Source organism: Poeciliopsis prolifica, unplaced genomic scaffold, assembly GCF_027474105.1.
Source record: "Poeciliopsis prolifica strain line A6 unplaced genomic scaffold, Auburn_PproV2 SCAFFOLD038, whole genome shotgun sequence".
NCBI classification, from domain to species: domain Eukaryota; kingdom Metazoa; phylum Chordata; class Actinopteri; order Cyprinodontiformes; family Poeciliidae; genus Poeciliopsis; species Poeciliopsis prolifica.
The window spans coordinates 5,303,434-5,322,405 of record NW_026562413.1 but is presented as its reverse complement, the minus strand read 5'-3'; the positions used below and the strand labels follow the sequence as shown (position 1 = coordinate 5,322,405).

General features: G+C 40.6%; 2 protein-coding genes across 2 annotated transcripts; one reads left to right on the top strand and one right to left on the bottom strand.

Moving 5' to 3' along the window:
- The first annotated feature begins 3,242 nt into the window (after window positions 1–3,242).
- sgo1 (shugoshin 1) lies at window positions 3,243–8,322 on the top strand. Its single transcript, XM_055053637.1, has 10 exons — window positions 3,243–3,380; window positions 3,595–3,749; window positions 4,436–4,644; window positions 4,816–4,868; window positions 5,012–5,076; window positions 5,933–6,769; window positions 6,852–6,917; window positions 7,329–7,493; window positions 7,672–7,843; window positions 7,920–8,322. Exons 2-10 carry the CDS (start codon window positions 3,605–3,607, stop codon window positions 8,074–8,076), a joined length of 1,869 nt encoding a protein of 622 aa, XP_054909612.1. The 5' UTR covers window positions 3,243–3,380; window positions 3,595–3,604; the 3' UTR covers window positions 8,077–8,322.
- Window positions 8,323–9,232: 910 nt separating this feature from the next.
- On the bottom strand, window positions 9,233–18,589 carry kat2b (K(lysine) acetyltransferase 2B). Its single transcript, XM_055054020.1, has 18 exons — window positions 18,234–18,589; window positions 16,664–16,790; window positions 16,435–16,580; window positions 16,268–16,354; window positions 16,017–16,198; window positions 15,741–15,932; window positions 14,952–15,055; window positions 14,715–14,840; window positions 14,268–14,401; window positions 13,641–13,849; window positions 13,423–13,549; window positions 12,730–12,840; window positions 12,505–12,648; window positions 12,314–12,428; window positions 12,168–12,198; window positions 11,935–11,998; window positions 11,198–11,282; window positions 9,233–9,668 (listed from the first exon to the last, which is right to left on the bottom strand). Exons 1-18 carry the CDS (start codon window positions 18,432–18,434, stop codon window positions 9,475–9,477), a joined length of 2,379 nt encoding a protein of 792 aa, XP_054909995.1. The 5' UTR covers window positions 18,435–18,589; the 3' UTR covers window positions 9,233–9,474.
- Between the last annotated feature and the right edge of the window lie 383 nt (window positions 18,590–18,972).

Sequence of the window (18,972 nt, the reverse complement as noted above, 5' to 3'; positions counted from 1 at the left end):
CTGTATCTTTAACCTCCTCTGTTTGGGTCGGAGGCCAGACGATGACAGACACCGAAGTGGTTCTTCTAGAAATGACGTCAAAATGTCACTTTTTAATACACTACAATTTCAGATTTTATTAGAGGTTTCCCAGCTGGATTTCTCACGTCAGTTCAGATTCAGCATTTGGCAACCCCTGTTCCCAAGTGCAAAACTACATTAAAGTGAATAAAATCACGTGCCATGTAAGCATGAAAACACTGTACATTTGATGAACAATAAAATTCAAAATACATTTCTTGAGTTTTACATGGTCTACATTGGTGCAGTGTGGCACACCCGAGTCCCAAACCACTGTTGGTGTTGACAGCAACACATATTTTGTCCCATGTGGACAGATTCAATATGCAACACAAACACTGGCAAGTTATTTAATTTATATTTCCGCCACTGTTTTATGGAGGAATTTCTGAAAATTGATCAGCATATTTCAGGTGTTTTCTTTTTTTTTCAGGTAAAAAAAATGTAAACAATTAAAAATAAAATCACCACATAAATCAGCAACAATATGCAGAATGCTCATATTTGTTGCGCATATGTGCATTCAACTCTATATATCATCACTATTTCATCAATTTCATCAATAGATGTTTGAAAGCACTTATTTATGTATTTTTATGCTTACAGTTAATGAAAACATGACATTTAAAATTAGAATATTAAAGCAAACCAATACAACTATTTTTAGACACAGAAATGTGGGCTGAATGAAAAATATGTGTAATCGCTGCTTAAAAGTTATTTTCAAAAGGTACTTTTAATCTGACAAACAAGACTCTTATAGCAATGGTCAGAACATAATATGATTATATTTTTTCATGCACTAAAAAATTTGTGCATGATTTGTCATACTTGGAGATGTTCCTTAGTTTTGCAAAGCTTCAGAACACGATGGCCTGCCACATGTTCCAGTTGGATCATTAACGTGTTGTGCGTCACCTTCCCAGTCTCTGCACACCCTTCCTTTCAAGCTTGACTTGACAAAACATGAGATTATGTCAGTTAAGAAAGCTACCACGTGTAGTCATGTTAAATAAATTATAAATGCATTTCGATTTGGCTTGTTTATCAGACTGAACAAACGTTCTGAAAATAACTACCTTTAATTAGCCGTAGGTGAAATTAAAAAAGAAAAGCAAAGCCAGTAAGAGTGTATTAAGTAACCTTGGCTGTCACTGAGTAAAGGGTGATCTATGGCCCAAGAAGTCCTTTCTTGCGTCACATTAAGTGCAGCAACAAGCAATACATTTGCTTGTTGCTGCATTTACTTTGAAAGTTTTTCAAAAATAAAAAGAGGGGAAAAAACATGCAAACTGCATGAACCTTCTGGCTGCTCTAACCACATTACACTGGCACACTGTCGACTCAAAGTTTAAATGAGCAACAATAAAATGCACTGCTGTAAAACAAAATTTAGCATGGACAGTAAAAAAAAAAAAAAGAAAATACTTGGGTCACACGTTGCTATGAAAAAATTTACTGTACATTTCTGTAGATGACTTTAACCTTTATAACTTTTACAAAGTGCTCTAATAGTTTATTCATTTTTTGGGCTGAAGAATGGTGTGTTATGTATGTGAACAACTTTAACATCTTACAAAATCTGACTATAGAGCCTTTTTCTTATGCAAGAAAAAAACGTTGCTAAATGTCACAGTGGCATTCAGCTGGTATGGACACGCTCTCTGATGCTGATGCTCTGAACTGAATTATATTAGCCTTCATGACCCGCAGGAAAGGAGCAACTTTTTTCATTGTGCCTTGCCAAAAGCAAGTCATGCCGTGTTTCACTTTGACTTTTAAATTCAACGAAAGCACAGACGATCATGCAATATAAGGTAATGCAAAATTTACAGACCATTTACTGAGCTAAAGCTTGGACAGGAGGTAATGAGGTGCTGATGAATTTAGGGTAGTTTTAATGGGGAGATCTGTGTAAATGCATTAACACACTGGGGTGTTGATTTAAGCTGGCTGTTGAAAACAAGAGGGCAGGAACGTGGACTTTTGAAGAGAGTGTCAGAAGACAAACTAGGGAAATTAAAAAGTGCTTTCATCTAATAATTGACTGTGTAATCTTAGCTTCAACGGGCCTTAAGAGGTTTAGAAAAATCTCAAGGAACAAGACTGAAAATGCTGCCTGGCAAAAGGCTCCAAGATTAACACAATTATCTGCTCTATCCACATGCAGCACAGCACTCTGCACTGTGCTGTACTCTTATCTGCAGCAGTCAATTATAAATATTCATTTTGGTGGAGCAAAATGAGTCTGACCCTTGATGAGTCTCAACCCAATTTACATTTTTAAAGATGTTTACATATAATCAGCAATCTTTGAGTTTATTAGGCCCTCAGTTCCTGGTGGTGCATAACTCCTGTGTGGTTTGTTTGTTTCCGGTACACAGGCAGCAAAGGTTTGGAAAGCGACTGTATGAGGCACCAAGAATTTCAATTAGATAATTGAGTTGCAGTGCAATTGTGCACTTTTCAGACTCAGACAAATAAGGAATACCAAGTAAAACATGACTTTGGGAGCTGTCACTTAAATGAAAAAAACAAAACAAAACTGTGAATTATGAGGTTTTCAAATCTGATTAACACTTGAATTTTGTTTCTGCTACTTTAAATATGATGTTGAGGGTCAGAATTATTAATCTAAATATCCTACTCATTTGAAAGTCAAAATAAGTCAAGATTATTCCTTTTCATGCCATAATTATTGACTTAATTATATGTCAATAACTTTCAAAGTCAAGATTCAGCAACTGCTTTGAAATGAATAATTATAACTTAGAATACTGAATTCGGAGGTCAAATTTATACTAAAATATTGAAACCCTGTGTTAAAAACTATGACTTTTAAGATTAAACCTATTACTGAATATCATTACTCTTAATATGAAAGTCAGAATTGGGAATTAAACCTCAATATAACTAATTAAAAAGTGATAATTGTGACTGATTTATTTTCCAGTCAATCCCTTCAAGTGATCGTAAAATATATCCAAGAAATAAAGAAGCATAGAAGATATTTTTAATTTCCATCACTGACATGGTGAAAATTGACTTCCAGATATCACTCGTGGAAAACGACGTGGTTTATTTTCTGTACATCAGCGACATCTAGCGAACAGTCCCTTCACTTGAAAGACGGAAGTTACGTCAAGTCGCACTTCTACCAATCAGCAGTCGCGGTTCTGAATTCGAAAGTCCACCCTCCGAAGACGACGTTAGAAAAATGGATTCTGTTGATACCCTGTTTTCTTAATTTTTCTTTTTCCCACGTATTTCTCAATAGAGAAAGAAGCGAAGTTAAAATTCATCGTAAAACACATATTCCGGTAGGTTGAACGTGCCTTTCTTTCATACATAAATATGATCAGGCCTCTTGTTGCTGAAACTAGCCGTGCGCTTCAGCGAACGGTAACGACGCCTGTCTTTTGGTTGTTTAGCTAACGGCGCTGTTAGGTTTAAGCCCGGTATGTCGTTGTGGCAAACAACTAAGCGCATAGATCAGGAAACATATGTTGATTTACATGTTCATAACTCGCGTAGATCTTGAACCATGGTGAGAGAGAGAGTCCAGAAGAAGTCCTTCCAACAAAGTTTGGAGGACATCAAGGAGAGGATGAAGGAGAAGAGGAACAAACAGCTGGCTAATGCTGCAGCTCCAAGCAGGGGACGGTCAAGAATGATGAACAAAACCACAGGTAAGGTGTTTGTTTGCAACTTCGAGCTTCGGGTCGTTTAAGAGCTCACAGAAGAGCAGCTCTATACAAACTAAATGGGGCGAAGACCAGCTGCTACACTGGAAGAGTTTAAATCCAAGTGAATCTGATTGCATTGTTTACACCTTATTACTAAATATTTCCCATTCAAAAAGGAGTACACACCTAACCCTGAGTATCATTTCAGAATACTTATGGGATAACATTTTAGGGACATGGAGCAGGTCCTTGTTCACATCAAATCAATTGATTCCACTTTCAGATTTGTGACGTTTTATTTTCTGCATTTGAGTTTTACTTGCTGTTTTGGACTCCTGGTTCTTCGAAAGATGCCACATTTCTCTTTGTGCTTTTGATGCTCTGTAGTGATAATTTGATCCATTCTGGCATTAATTTGAATAAGAATAATAAAATGTATCTAATATAAGTATTTTCTAAACCAAAACACAATTTCCTGTTAGCTTTTATATCTCTTATATGAACCTTCTAACCAAATACTGAACATCTCTATTTATTGTCTGCGTTCTATTTTATGTGAGTGTTTTCGTATCTGTGTTATCTCTTGGTTGTGTCTCTTTCATTCATCACTTTGAGACAGCTTGATATTTTTTATGTGCTTCATAAATAAATTTGTAAAAATCCTATTATGTGTTTCTATTTTCTCTCAGCATCCAGTTCAACACACACCATCCTTAAAGGCGTGCAACAGAATAATACAGCGCTGGCTGTGGCCTTGCAAGCTGAGAAGGAGAAAGTGAGGCAAGCCAACGCGGTGATCCTGCAGCTGAAGCGTGAGCAGCAAGCCCTCTTCCTTCACCTGCTTCTGCTCAAGAGGAAGCTCAAGGAGCAGGAGGCGCTGGCAGCAAGTGCTTTACAGGTACACTCTCAGATAATGATGCCCATTTCTTGTTCAAATACTTCTTTTTTTTTGTTTGTTTTTTTATCCACAGTGTTATTTAGGTATCCAGATATCACAGTACACTTTTTACGTTTATATTATGTACATTATGTGTTTTCAATGTTGCATTTATTTATGTTTTTGATGGAGGCTAAACCAACAGGGATCCAACAGGAAACCCCAAACCTTCAGAATTCGGACAGGTGAGTTGAAAATGCAGAAGTGTTTTCTTTTTTGCATTAGACATACAGCAGCTTCTCAGTCACCGGCCGATGCTTTGAGCACCCCTGCTGTACGTCATTCATCCTGCATTTATTGTTGGCATTTGTTTTGTTTTAAATCTCAGGAGGAAGCGCAGCAGTCAGCAGCTTGATCAGCTCTCTTTGTGCGACACTTCACCAATTTGTCCTGGTATTTCATTATTTTATTTTTTTAAGGTAGATTTATCTGTTGTTTACATTTTGTGCAAGGATTATTGCTTTCTGTATAATTATTTGCTGTTGTGTAGATTAGATATGAGCTGATCCTCTCATTTTTTAACTTCTAATATTAATATAGATATCTGACATTTAGTATCGGCCGATATGATCCTCTGCAGAAAAACAGCTGGATTGACTTAAAACGTTTCTTTTAAACACAATTTAAATCTTTCTCAATTACAAATGTATTTGACAACTCGGCACCTCTACTGTAAACTTAAATACACCAATAGTTTCACAACTTTGGTCAAACGTGCACAAACAACTCAACTTTTATTTGTTCAGTCAGTTCAATTAGGAGTAAAGCAGCCAATGTAAAACAAACAGAATCCGATAAAAACAATTTATAAAAAAATAAACTGCAGCAAACCTTTTTTCATGTGGTTCAGAAAGTGATATTAGGGATTCTAAATTTGAGTAAAGTAAATAATAAATCATAACATCACTAAGAGCACAAAGCATAGAATTAGACTGACTGCATCTGATCTTATGGGTCGTGCACATCCTCACCAATACTCACTCTAGAATTATTATTTTTTTCCAATTTTGGGACCAATTCAGATATTAATATTGGATCACTCATCTCTGATTTTGATTCTTGGCTAGAGTGAAAATATAGAAAAGGCACCTGCAAAATTGAGTGTTTTTATTGTAATTTTTGGTTCATTTTGTTTTCGTTGAGTTACTATTATAAATTATTAGCTGGAAATTGCTGCTGTATTAATTAAAGCAACTCGTGTTCAACATACTAAAACCTTTGTATTCATTTTAAAACCATTTCTCCGTAGACTCCCCTCTTTCTAAAAAGAACAGACACATTAGCTGTGACAAAGAGGTTGCTCTGCCATCCACGGTGAGTGTGAGGCGTCGGCACGGTTCCTGCTCAGAGCGCAGGAGGCGCTCTGAGCGCGTGCAAGAACAACGGCGGTTGAGCAATGCAGACCTGGCTACTGATCTTAGGACCGTATTACCAAGCCCTATTCACGGTGAGAGTTCAGGTCTGAATCAGAACCACCCAGAACCAGAGGCGGCGGATGTCAGTGACACAGAGGAGTTGCATCACTCAACACCTGAGCCAGTCCGTCCCAAAAGAACACAGCCTGGCAGGAAACAAACCCAGCAGCCTCGCTCCAAACCTGAACCAGCTCCACGGAAACCCGACAGAGGCCGCAAACCCGATCGGGTCCCGCTAAAGAAGCCTTGGGAGAATCCCAAACCCAGAGCTCGCTCCAAGAGTCGGGAGCGCGCGGCCACACGGGGAAAAGCTGCTCCCCCGCCTCAGAGCAACAAGCTCAACACGTCACTGGGATTCAACGATACGTTTGACTTTGAATGTGAGGAAACTGTCCACATCACGCCGTTCAAGGCGAAAGTCGAGGAGAATCAGCCGGCGACACCCATTAGCGAAGAGACGCAAGCTGAAGACTCGGCAGCTGTTCCCAAACAGAGCGAAACCAGCTCATCATCGCCATCCTCAGAGTCGGAAGACAGCCTGTACGTCCCTCAGAAGACCAGAGGGAGACGGTCCTCTCCTGTTAAAACCAAAGTCGTCACCACTCGCAGAGGCCGGCGCTCAATGATTGTCAAGAAAAAGGAAAACATCCCTCGCACCCCAAAGATTTCTGGTGAGTTTTCACAGTAGAAGCTTAGTGTTTTTCTCCTTGTTTCATTGGTACCACTGAAAATGTCCATTTTTCTGTTGATTAGTCTTTAGGGACGAGGAGTCGAAGTTGGAGGTGGCACATTCTGGAAAGGGTGAAGAGAGTCACCAAAGTGAGTAAAAGCTGGTTCATTTATTCATATTTTTCACTGAACGTAGCTGAAGTTTCGTGTAGTGTGGAGAAATCTGAAATGTTCCCTATTTAAAAGTTTTTAAAACTTTCTATCCCTCCATCTCTTCTTCTTACCTTCTTTTACCGTCTGTGATTTTTGCAGCTTCTGTAGTTAAAAGTTTGACTGCTATAAAAATTTCTATTATAGATTATTTGAGCTGCTTTGCATCTTAGAGCAAAAATTTCCTGGGGAAAAAAAACTGGAAATCTGGAAATATTAGATTTTTTGTTTTAACTCACTGCATCATAAAAATGAGCTTTTTAAAAAATTTTTAGTAGGTCTTTCTTGTTTTTGTAGTTTGTGGGAGCAGGCTATGTGGATTTATACCAACCTAAAAGTTGTTTCTTTCAGAACTTCAGAAGGACGGAATGGAGGACGGTTTCCCTGCTGTCAGCCCTCTGGTCGAGGCCGAGATGATGAGAATAGATACCGTCCTGTCCAATTTTGGAGAACCGTCTTGTGAAAATGCTTCTCGTTTATCGAGCCAAACACCCAGGATCAAAACATGCCAGAAACGTAAGTTATACTCAACTCTTCCTCTCGGAAGGGGAAAAAACTTTTTTCTTTTTTTTAATCTTTGGGTTTATTGAGCTCCAGGCTTTAATTCTTCACTTTTGTTTGTATGTGATTCAATCTGCACCAATTTACTTTTTTCCATTTCCATTCCATCACATCTTTCCTCGCATTTCCACAGGTGGGGTTGGTGTAAGGTCAGCAGGGCGGGGCTTGAGTCTGTGTGACGTGACCAATATGTCCCCTGCAGCCTATCGTAATTTCTCCTGCGTCGGCCCACGCCGCTCCGACGCTCCCGCACGGAAACGCCGCTGCACCATGACCGTCGACTACAAGGAGCCGTCGTTAAATGCGTAAGTCCTTTCAGTAGTTCACTTATTATCTCACTAAAATATGACTGAACAATGATGTTTTGTAACTTCCTCACAGAAAACTTCGGCGTGGAGACAAGTTTACAGACCTGCAGTTTCTTCGCTCTCCCATTTTCAAGCAGAAGTCTGGCAGGAGGTCAGTGCAGAAATCCAGGAACTCTTGCAGCCAGCAGCCATTTGAGAAGTACAACGAGTCTTTTGTTGGGTGTCATTGAAGGCAGCTTCCCGGAGGATTCTCATTTTTTTATGTCTGAAGGTTTTCTTTGTGATAGTGTAATCGTGATCAATTTTTTCTTGATTTAAATTCCCTTATTCTTGTTTTTATCTCCATAGAAATGTAGATGATTTTCTCCAAAAATGGTTGGATTATAATATTTTTTAATTCTATGCTCTGCAACATCTGTGTATTGTTACTTCTCTATTGTACTGTATGTGACAATAAACTTTTAAAACCACTCAAATGATTTGATGGGTGAAACTTTTCAAAACAAAGTCACAAAACACCAAGTTAGCCTCACATTTGTTTTATTTAGTCTACAAAATAGGCTAATTCTAGGTCAATAAAACCAATTGTACAAAGAGCATGAAATATATATATATTTTTACAGACATATTAAAAAAGATTATTTTTCCCAAAGTTTGGAAAGTACAAACACCTTTTTTACAAAACAGCAAAACTACATTGTATTGCACAATCTTTTCATTTATCTCCAAAGTATAAAGTTATCAATCTCCGTCTGCAGGACAAAAATAAGATAAATTAAGACCTTGTCTTAAACATAATTCTTCTGAATTAAAGCACATAAATAAGAATAAACTCTAGATAATTAAAGTAGTTCTGAAGTTGACAGTGTAATCCAAAAGTAGAAGAAAGAATAGGCAATAATTCCTGTTAATACTTGGAGGGGGAGGAAAGTGCATTTTGATAGTCGAACTGCCCTTTTGTGGGTTAATGGGGGAAATGTACTTTAGGTATATATATTTAAAATATACATTGGGCATAGGTGCTTCAAGATGATTAAAATATGTACAAAATTTAAAGGTTATACTCCTCTTTTGGCAGGATAAACTCATCACAGACAAACTTGAACCTTAGTGCTGTACATGCTCATAGCTGCAGTTAGACAGGGAAGCTCCAGCTTGTTTTTCTCACAGGAAACACTTTTCTTAAAAACTCAATCCATCAAACATTTGGCTCCTTCACATGACAACCTGAGTCAACAGAGGAGAAAGGTAGACACTAAGAGGCTGTGTAAACAGAGAGGATAAAGTTAGATCTGTTTAAAAAAAAAAGAGCTGTCAACGTTTTATTAATTTTTAAAAACAAATGATGGAAGCTTTCTCAATTTTTGGGGATGCACAAAAAAAAAATTATTATTATTTTTTTTTTACAATCAGAAATAGTCTCCGTTCTTGAGTGTCTACATCCCTCTGGGCAAATCTTTCACACAAAGAACTGATTCAGGACGTAGGCCAGCATGCATTAAACATAAGATATGATCCTGTTACCAATTCCACAATCAACAATCCTTTTCTTATTTTATTGTCTTCTGCATTACCCGCTAACCCAACCCGCGCCAGGCTTCTTGAAAGGAAAACCTCTCGTCTTTAGTCTACTTCTCGATGAGGCCTGCCTCCTTGATCTTGGTGTAAAAGAATTTCTCCAGTATGTTGGCACACTTGTAGTACTCGCTCTCCGGAGCGTTGTACTCGCGGCAGTTGGTGAAGACGCGCTGCATGTCGGCCATGAAAAGCTTCCGCGTCGTGTAGTACCTGCTCTTCAGGCGCTCGCTCATCGTCTTCAGGTCTGTGGGTGAAAACAAAATGAAACTTTAAAAAGTTGTTAAACAACTTTAACCTTAGATCAAATTAAGGGTTTTCTTGTTTATGTCAATTTTTTTTTTACCTTGCTGCTGAAATGTGCTACACATAGAAACTTGACTTGTTCGGTCATTAAATCAATGTGATTTATCACATATTTTTTGTAAAGCTGAATTAAGATGAACTTACCACACCTGTAGACTAAAGCAGTCATTTGAACAGAACCCGTCTGACAACATACACTAGGTCAAAATATCTCAAAAGGCAATCCACCACGCCCCAATCTAAAGCAATTCAATAACAGATGATTAAGACATTGGCATCTCAGCAGTCTAGACAGAGTCACAAATCCATTGTTAAGGCGTTGAGACTCCAGCAAACCACGGAGAAAGCCATTATCCACAAGTTGAGGAAACGTGAAACTGGTGAACCAACCTGACAATCAACATTACACCTAAAGAACATCTGAAGCTTCACAGGGTTTATAAGATGGCTGTGGAAAGCTGGAATCGAAGTCATTTACATGAACATTCATCAACCAGAAAATTGTGACTTGGATTGTAGATTCCTCTGTGTTGATATCGTCTTTGGTAAAGTACGTAGCCCCAAGTTGTCAACTGGTCTGCACATAGTGAGTGCTGCTGGGTGTTTGCCCAAAGCGTTTTTCTTGTCCACGACTTGAAAAGCTCAACATAAGTTGAGTTAATTTACCATTTGTTAGGTCACGGTTTATGGTTTAAATATAAGGGCCTGGGAATAATCAGTTATTTTTGGTCATTCCAAAAGCTAAAAGCCACGGCCGGCCAAAAAAGATCCTAAAAGGCTCATCTCACATTTTCCAAAAATCTCAATGATGCCCAAGACTTTGGAAAAAGCTTCTGTGGATCAATGAGACAAAAAAATTGAACTTTTTGGAAGTTGTTTATGGGGTTACAGGAATAGCATTTCAAAAAAATAAAGCGCATTAAATCTACATTTAGACATGTTGCTTCTTCTGGACCTGGACAACTCGCTCTAACTGATGGAACCATACATTCTTCTCTCTAGCAGAAAATCTGGAAGGCGAATGTTTGACCACCATTTTGTGGCCTTAAATGTACGTCAGGCAGAACGACTACCTGAAGGGCACCGCCTCTGAATGGCTCAATAATCAAAGGCTTTGAATTGGCTTAGTCAAAGTCTGGAGTTTAACCTGACAGAGACGTCGTGGCGTGACATTTCATTCGTGCTTGTTTTTCTATGAACAGTGGGCTACCTCATATAGATCTAAAAAAAAACTCATTGCCAGTTGCTGCAAATGTTTTGTTGCTGCATGCAGCAGCAGAGCCAGTTTATTCTTTTCACATAAGGCCAGGTTGCCTTGGAAAGCTTTCACCTTTAATAAATTCAATTAGAAAACCGCTTTTTGTGTTTACAGAGGTTGTTGCTGTCTGAAAAGCAAAAACAGAGCTAAGAAGAAAAATGACTTCATATGAGTGTGTAATATTTATAGAAACAGACCACAGCCATACACACCCATGGGGAAACGAATGACTTGGTAGTAGCCAGGTGCTTCTGTTTTCTTCACAGGCTCCATAAAAGGCCAGGCGTTCTGATGATTCTGAAACACACACACACAGCAAAACGTTTTCTTTTTATATTTTGGTGAGGCTTCTGGTCCGAAATAATATGTTTTGTGCTTTTGTTAGAGCTGTACACAAGCAGGATCAAATCATTTCGCTCTCCAAAACACAAAATCTCTAAGATTTAGATTCAATCTTTAATCAGATGAACAGGAGATGACACAGAGTGGACTGGTGGAGCAGAACAAAGATGCGTTTAAGTCACGTCCAGCCTTGATCTTCAAAGGGAAATTGAGAATTTCAGGAATGCAGTTGTTTCACTTACATATTCCTGACTAAAGGAAAAAGAAGGAGACAAACAGCCGTTCTTACAATATAAATCACTCCCAGCATTCCCTTTGTGGAAGTTATGTTACAGGAATAAATCATTTGTCCCATTAACTTTGTCCCACGTTTTGTTGGAAACCTTTCCAGGTCTGGAAAAGTATGGATAGAAAGAGCAGACTATATTTTCTGTCAGATTTGACTACCAACATTTCTTAAAAAAAGAAAGAAAAGGTCCATCCACTCATTCAACTTTTCAATCAATCAAACCATCAATCCGGCCATCCGTTTTCTTACATTAGCTTTTCCAAGGCAACCTGACCCTTCTAATGTTGTCATTAGAAGGGAACCGTGATGGTGCCTTACCTTCACATGCTGCAGAATGGTTTTCAATGTGCTGTAAAGTTGGTCAGGGTCCTTCAATTCCTTCCTACAGCAAAAAATAAAATAAAAATTAAAGAGTGAATAAATTATTGACTGCTGTTTCTTGTCCTAGTTTAAATATCTTGCTTTCATCTGTCTAAATTTATTTATATTATTAAAATCTATTCAACAAATTATTCTTTGAAGGACTGAAAGGTGAACTCCAGCACTCTTACCCCTTTCCTGCAGGCTTCCAGCCAGTTTCACCTTTTGATATAACCAAAAAAAACAAAAAAACATTCAATATCCTCGAAGCATTCAGAACAGACTAATATCGGCTTATATTTCTATAGTGTGTGCCGTTAAGTTCTCAGTAACGTACGTATGCCGGGAATGCTCTCGATGGGAATCTGCCGGACCCCGTCCTTAAAACAGGACAGTCCCGGGTAGATCTTTCGGATCTGGGCCTGCTTCCTTTCTATCAGCTTCTTGATGATCTGACGGAGACACAGGAGAGGCTGAGTTTGAGAACGGAGCGAGACGCAAGACCTTATCAAATAAGCACTCGGGTACCTCCTTCTGCTTCTTGATGATAACAGAGAACTCTGTGTAGGGGATGCTGGGGTTGAGCTCGCAGCCCATCAGTGTGGCTCCCTCGTAATCCTTGATGTAGCCCATGTACTTGGCTTTGGGGACCTTAATGTCCTTTGAAAAACCCTGAGAAGGATAAAAGCAAAACGATCAATTCTAAAACTAATTTGATGCCATTTACATCTCTTCATCTAGATGGACCGTTACCTGTTTCTTGAAGTACCCGATTGCGTACTCATCAGCATAAGTGAGGAAGTTGAGTATTTCGTGTTTTATGTGATATTCCTTTAGATGGTTCATTAAATGGGTCCCATAGCCCTGCCACCAAAGATCAGAAAACACAGCTTTGAAAAATGATGTTTTAAGACAAGTACATTTTTTTTCTGCATGTGAAAAAGCTGTGTGACACAAGAACTACACCCAACTATTTGCAATAATCGGTGCTCAACAGTCATTTTAAACGGCCATTTTAGTTGTGATGCTACGACACATTTTAATCGCAATAAAGTCCAGAAACTGTGGATTTGTCAGAAATGTCTCCGTGTGGTTTACAGGAGTCATTTTTAACCCGTCCAGTTGTCAACCAAGTTTTCTCATCTATTTTATAATACCATTATATTTCGGCAGAATGTGTTGCTTTTTCACATCTTTTAAGCTGTCTTCATCTTTATAGACAGTTTATATAAAAGTAATTTATTAAAATAATCATCTGAAAACTGCATTTTGTATTTACTTAATTACTTTTATCTGATGTTAAAATTTGATGATTGTGACATTTAAGTGAGGCCAAAATGCCACAATCAAAAAAAAAAAAAAAAAAAAATTAAATAAATTGTGCATACTTTTCACAGCACTACAGATAAACAACAGGAAGTGAAATGCCTGAGAGACTGTTCTCACCTTGACTTGCTCATTAGATGTGACAGCACAAAATACAATCTCTGTGAAGCCCTGCGATGGGAACATCCTGAAACAGATCCCTCCAATGACCCGGCCATCTTTTATCAAAGACAACGTTTTATGTTTCCTGCCAGGAAAGGGACACGGGCGACCTCATTACCCTAATGCCTTTCTGAACACGGGTAACAATAATAAACCGACAAGTCAGAAATACGCACGGGTCAAAGACCAGTCGGGTTATGTATTCTTTGGGCATCCGGGGAAGCTGGTGGGAGAAGACGTTCTGAAGGCCGACGAGCCACATCAGGATCCTCTTGTTGGGCTTCTGATTGAGCGAGTTCCCGATGACGTGGAATTCGATAACTCCTCTCCGCTCTTCGAGGCGGGCGGCTTCATCGCGGGCAGAATGAGCAGACAGCAGACTCGTCTGACCAGGAGAGAGGTGTAAAAGACCCATGATCATCCTGTTGCCATCATAAAAACATATGTCGTCCTCAAATTATTAAGGACAGAACCCCACTTAACATTGTTATATGATGCTTTAACGCAGCTGGCAACGTAGGGTTGAATACGCTGAGAATGTGAGGCAAATACAGCAACCTGAGTCATTAGTGTCACAGAAAAATAATAAATCAAATAATTTCTTAAATTGCTGTAGCCTAAAACCCAAACTTTAATTTAAAAAGTTACTCAGTGAGGGAATTAACTCCTACTTTAAGAAATAACTGACTTTTACAAAACAGTGCAGCCATATTCAATAAATTTGATTCTAGAATGTTACATAATCCATGCGCTTCCTTTTTTTTTTTTTTTTTTCCTACCCTCTGCTTTCATTTAAAGGTTACCTCTGGTATGGTGGCAGGGTCACTGATAGTTGCCATGACTTCATTGATGAGGTCCATGGGGATGTCCCCTACCACCCTGGGTCTCTTGTTCTCTTCATGGTGAAGCGGCTCTGAGGCTTTTCGCTTTTCTCCCACTGTGAAACCAAGACAGACACGGTACAAAGCGCTCTTTGAAATCCCGATGTTTCTTCTGTGTTGTTTGCTTCACGGAAAAGGCAGACATCGACCAGGACTTAGAGGTAGCTCACAGTGAGCTCAGCGTCACCAGCCACGTTAGCATTATTTGTGTCGTTTGCCTCACGTTTTGGTCCGTGATACGACCTTGCGACGACAAACTGAACATGCGAAGTGAACGAATTTTCAGACGTGACAATTATCAGCTGGAAAGGTGCCATTTTATTATTTAAGGGGACAACTTGAGTAATTGCAAGTTTTTTTCTGCGATACCTGGGTTTGACTCCAGAACGGAGGCGGGTTTCCTGGCAGGGCTCACACTTCCACAAGTGGACGGGTCCACTGACACGGGACTGGTGCTGTAGTATACGGGCCTGGCGACTGGGGGAGCACTTATCACTGCATAGATAATAGCAGAATAAATACGAACAGATATATTGTGTGTGTCACTTTTTGCCCATATATTAACACCATATCAGTCACAAATGTGTCAGTGAGGGTTTGCATCACCTGTGTGGACAGGAATCTGCCCTCCTGTTGCTCCCACCAAGAAGTCTTGGCTCCAGATGGGAGAGCTGTGACTGTAAACTTCTTCTTCCAACATTGATAGGAATCTGAGAGAGAGGAAAACGCAGCTAGAACATGACTATATTCAAAGATGTTTGTACATGCAACACTGAACTGCACTGCTATTTTCAAATTGCATCAAATACAATTATTGGCTTTGTATGTTCTGGTTACATGTATGTATACTTTTGGATGAAATCCTTTTCTGACCCACTTTCAGACATCACAGTATTTTTTGGACTATAAGCCACTACTCCCCCCACACCCCCCACCCACGCTTTCAACCATGCGGCTTGTAGCCCGGTGCGCTTTTCTGTGGAGTTTTCGTTCAACCGCCAGTGGGTGCGCTTTAGCAGGACGTGAATCGTTGGAAGTCAAAATTGGAAATCAAAGAAGAAAGTACGAATTCCGATCCACACTCCATTCCAGTAGATGGCGGTAATGCGCATCAACAAGTTGCTTGCCAACCGCCATAAAAAAATAAAAAAATTAAAAAAAAAGAAGAAAGTGCTCGTTTTCATTTTAGAACAAGCACATGCTATCAGCAGGCACGACAGAGGAATTTCTTCAAACTTATACGATGCAGCTTTTAAGTTGAAGACAAACTGACTGAGTTGTCGCTGTCGGCCATTTTGTGAATACCATTGGATGTGCACAAATCTGTGGTGCAGAAGCGTGAGTGTTCTTTTTTTTTTTTCTTCCTGTGCACACTTTTACATAAATTGCACTTACTTGGGAAAGTGTGTGAGAATGAGAGTGCGTTTCTCGGGAGGCAGCTTGTCCTTCTCCTGTCTGGCCTGCTCCAGCAGCTGCTTCCTCATCACAGTGAACACGGAGCGCAGCAGCGTCCGGCCGAAGATCTGCGTGGTCTCGTAGCGCGGTAAGCTGTCGCAGAACTGCGGCACGTTGCAGTAGCAGAGCCACCTGCGCGCAAACAGGCGCGCGTTTTAGAACGTGGGGAAAAAAAAATCACGCGGCGCTGGTGAATTTAAGTCTGCTTGATATCACCTGGTGTAGTTGACTTTGTATCCCACCACGTCGTCACTGGGCACCCTTTGGCGTCTCTGGGAGGGCGTTTCCAGCTGCCAGTAGTTGATCTGATTCAGGAACATCTTGGCCAGCTCCATGATGGTTTGTCGTTCCTTTGACGGCAGGTGGCTGAATTTGTACTGGACGAAGTTATTCACTCCCTTTTTGAACAATGAGAGATCAGTGACGTGACGCCATTAATTCTTTTTTTTTTTCCAGACTTGATTTACCTGCTCAATGCTGGGCCTTTCAAACGGCGGACTCTCTTGTGCCTCCAACATCGGCTTACCCATCTGCAGGATGGATTTTCTCAACAGCTGCAGGGAAACGGAACAATGTGTTGTTTCGCCTCTGTGCAATGCCTTCAAAAGTAAGGATGAGGTGGGCGGTAGGTTACTTTGAAGAGGGAGAAGTAGACTTGTTTGGTGTCAGCATCCTCCTCCTTGTGCACACAGGTGTAGAGATACTCCACATCCAAAACAATACCTAGTAGTCTGTTCATTTCCTCCTCTGAGACATTTTCAAGATGGGTCACGTGATCACCTAGGAGGACGAAAGAGAAATCTGTTGGCAAAGAAAACACTGAAAGGAGCTGTAGGTGTTTTTTGTGTGCGTTTCTTCAGTACCTAATGTGTGAGAACAGCTCCGACAAGGTTCCTGCAAGTTCACTGTGTTGGATTGCTGGTCAGTTTGAGGAGGCGTCGGAGGCGGGTTTTGACTTTTCCAGCCATTGCATTTGCAGGCTCCTTCGGCCTGTGGAAAACGTGACTAGAATCAGTAGAGTCAGGAACAGAAGCCAGTGCAGTTATCAGATACATTTTAATAAAGGAAATCATTCATATGTTGATGTTTTTTTTTTTTGGTATTTCAATTCAAGCAGTGAAATTTGTAAGTCGAGCCTCTATAAAATTTTGACGATCATGGTTTACAGCTTATTTAAATCGAGTTTCTCAAAAAACAAAGCTATGCTATATAAGAATGAATACCTTGGAAATCTAGGTCTTGTGAAAAGTACGTAAACACATTTACATCCACTGGGTACTTGTTCGGGCCTCTTTCTGCATGAATTAGTACTTTTCGGCAGTTTGAGTGAAATCCTGCTGGAAAATTAAATTCAAAGCGAGTGAGCAGAAGACAGCATGAAGTGCTGTGTTCTGTATTTATTTTTTCCTTATTTGGTTGTGTTTTGGATTTGACTTTCCAAGTAAATCAACGCTCCCTGTTGAACATCTGACTGGACCTCAGGTGACTGGGGTCCTTTTCCTGCAGACCAGGTTTCTGCAACCTCAGCCAGATGTGCCTTTACAAAACTTGCTTCAAAAACTTTTCAGAACTGAGTTGTTTTTTTTTTTTTAATTAAATGTAATTGTCGGTTTTAGAGTCTTGTATTAAGTTTTGTTTTTTTTTTTTTCCTCTCGACATCACATTTTTTAGCAACTAAATTTTGTGTTTTTATGAGCTGTATACTCATCAAGATTACAGAAAAACTCTGAAATGCATCACCGTGTTTGAACTTCATGCTGTAGCACCAAACCTCACCACGGTCAGCTGGGCTGGGCTGTTCTGAGCATGCGCTCTGGAACGACAACAAACTCCGCCCACCCCCGCAGCTGTCACCCTGTCAAAACAAAGACCCCAGTCCACCCCCCGCCCCTCTGCGGACCGTGGCTGCATAAGCGACACAAACTTCTCCGTGCGTGCCGACAGATGTGTTCTGTCAGGCGGCCCTGGCTCGGTTAAACGCCCCGGTGACGTCGCGGTGAAACGGCGCCACTGGCACACAGAGGAGACGCCGCGTCTCTGCTAGCAGCCCGCGACTCCAAAAAAAAAAAAAAAAAAAAAAAAGACGAGCCGAGCTGAGCCAATGTTTACGCTCACCCACCCCCCACCTTGTCAGAGCCAGGGCAGCGCTGTAAAAACACGGTGCTTGCAGCGACAGGGCCGCTGCTGAAGAGCCCGAGTGCAACACTTAAAACTTCTTAAAATAGCACTGCTCGTTTCGTCAACCGGTTTGTGCATGTAGGCATTTTTTTTAAAAGGGGGGTAAAAAAAAAAACACTGATGTTCGACAATGGCTTCCTTTGCTGCGCTTGCATTTATGAAACTATTGCAACCGACCCAAACAAGCTCTTCGTGCGGATTAAACCGTCAAAGCTGCAGCGCTCTAAAGGTCTACCGTGTGTAAACTGTGCATACTTTGCAGGATGAATACACCCCGAGTTTTTCCAGTTTCTTCGGCCGTGGCGAGGAGCGGAGTTGCGCCTTCTTCGCGGCGATGCGTGCAGATCCTCCAGCGGCGCCGGATCCTTCCGTCCCCGCGGCTCCGGGAGCGGCCGGAACCAGGCCCGCGGCTCCGACGGCCGGCGAACCTTGTTGAATCCCCACGCTGTCGGCCATGACTGCTCACCGAAAGCCCGAAGGGACCGCAGGCCCGGGGAACACGATCGCCCTGCCGTCCGCTCTATTCCACAGGCGGAGGATCAGACATGGCGCTCATCCTTATTTTCAATTTCTCGCTGTAGGCCCATTTTCCTCCGCTAGGGGACTCGGATTGGACGGGCCAGGAGAGGAGAAGACGCAAAAAAAAAAAAAAAAGCTAATCGAGGGGAATTTTCAAGGTCAAATGTGGTGGAGGGAAAAACCAAACGTGGAGCCAGATCACAAGTATGAACTGAATATCCCCCCAATGCAATTACATTGGCCATTATATTAATTAGGAAATACTTGAGAAATAAAAGGAAAATGATACATGGTTTTAAAATGTTGGGACAAGTAAAAACCTAAAAATCCCTCCCACCCCTGACTCTGCTACCCATCAATAAAACCCAATTCAACCAATAACCTACCAGACATCTAATTAGTCCCCAGCTCAGATGAACAGACAGGTAATCACACATTTAGACCAATAAACGCACAACACAGGTCAGGGATTAAG

Coding starts and splice junctions, on each gene's coding strand:
- sgo1 (XM_055053637.1), top strand. CDS start 3,605: ATGGTGAGAGAGAGAGTCCAGAAGAAGTCCTTCCAACAAAGTTTGGAG. Junction 4,645..4,815: donor TGGCAGCAAGTGCTTTACAG/GTACACTCTCAG, acceptor TTTTTGATGGAG/GCTAAACCAACAGGGATCCA. Junction 5,077..5,932: donor CACTTCACCAATTTGTCCTG/GTATTTCATTAT, acceptor ATTTCTCCGTAG/ACTCCCCTCTTTCTAAAAAG.
- kat2b (XM_055054020.1), bottom strand. CDS start 18,434: ATGGCCGACAGCGTGGGGATTCAACAAGGTTCGCCGGCCGTCGGAGCC. Junction 15,933..16,016: donor TACAAAGTCAACTACACCAG/GTGATATCAAGC, acceptor GTTTGCGCGCAG/GTGGCTCTGCTACTGCAACG. Junction 11,999..12,167: donor TGGAAGCCTGCAGGAAAGGG/GTAAGAGTGCTG, acceptor TTTTTGCTGTAG/GAAGGAATTGAAGGACCCTG.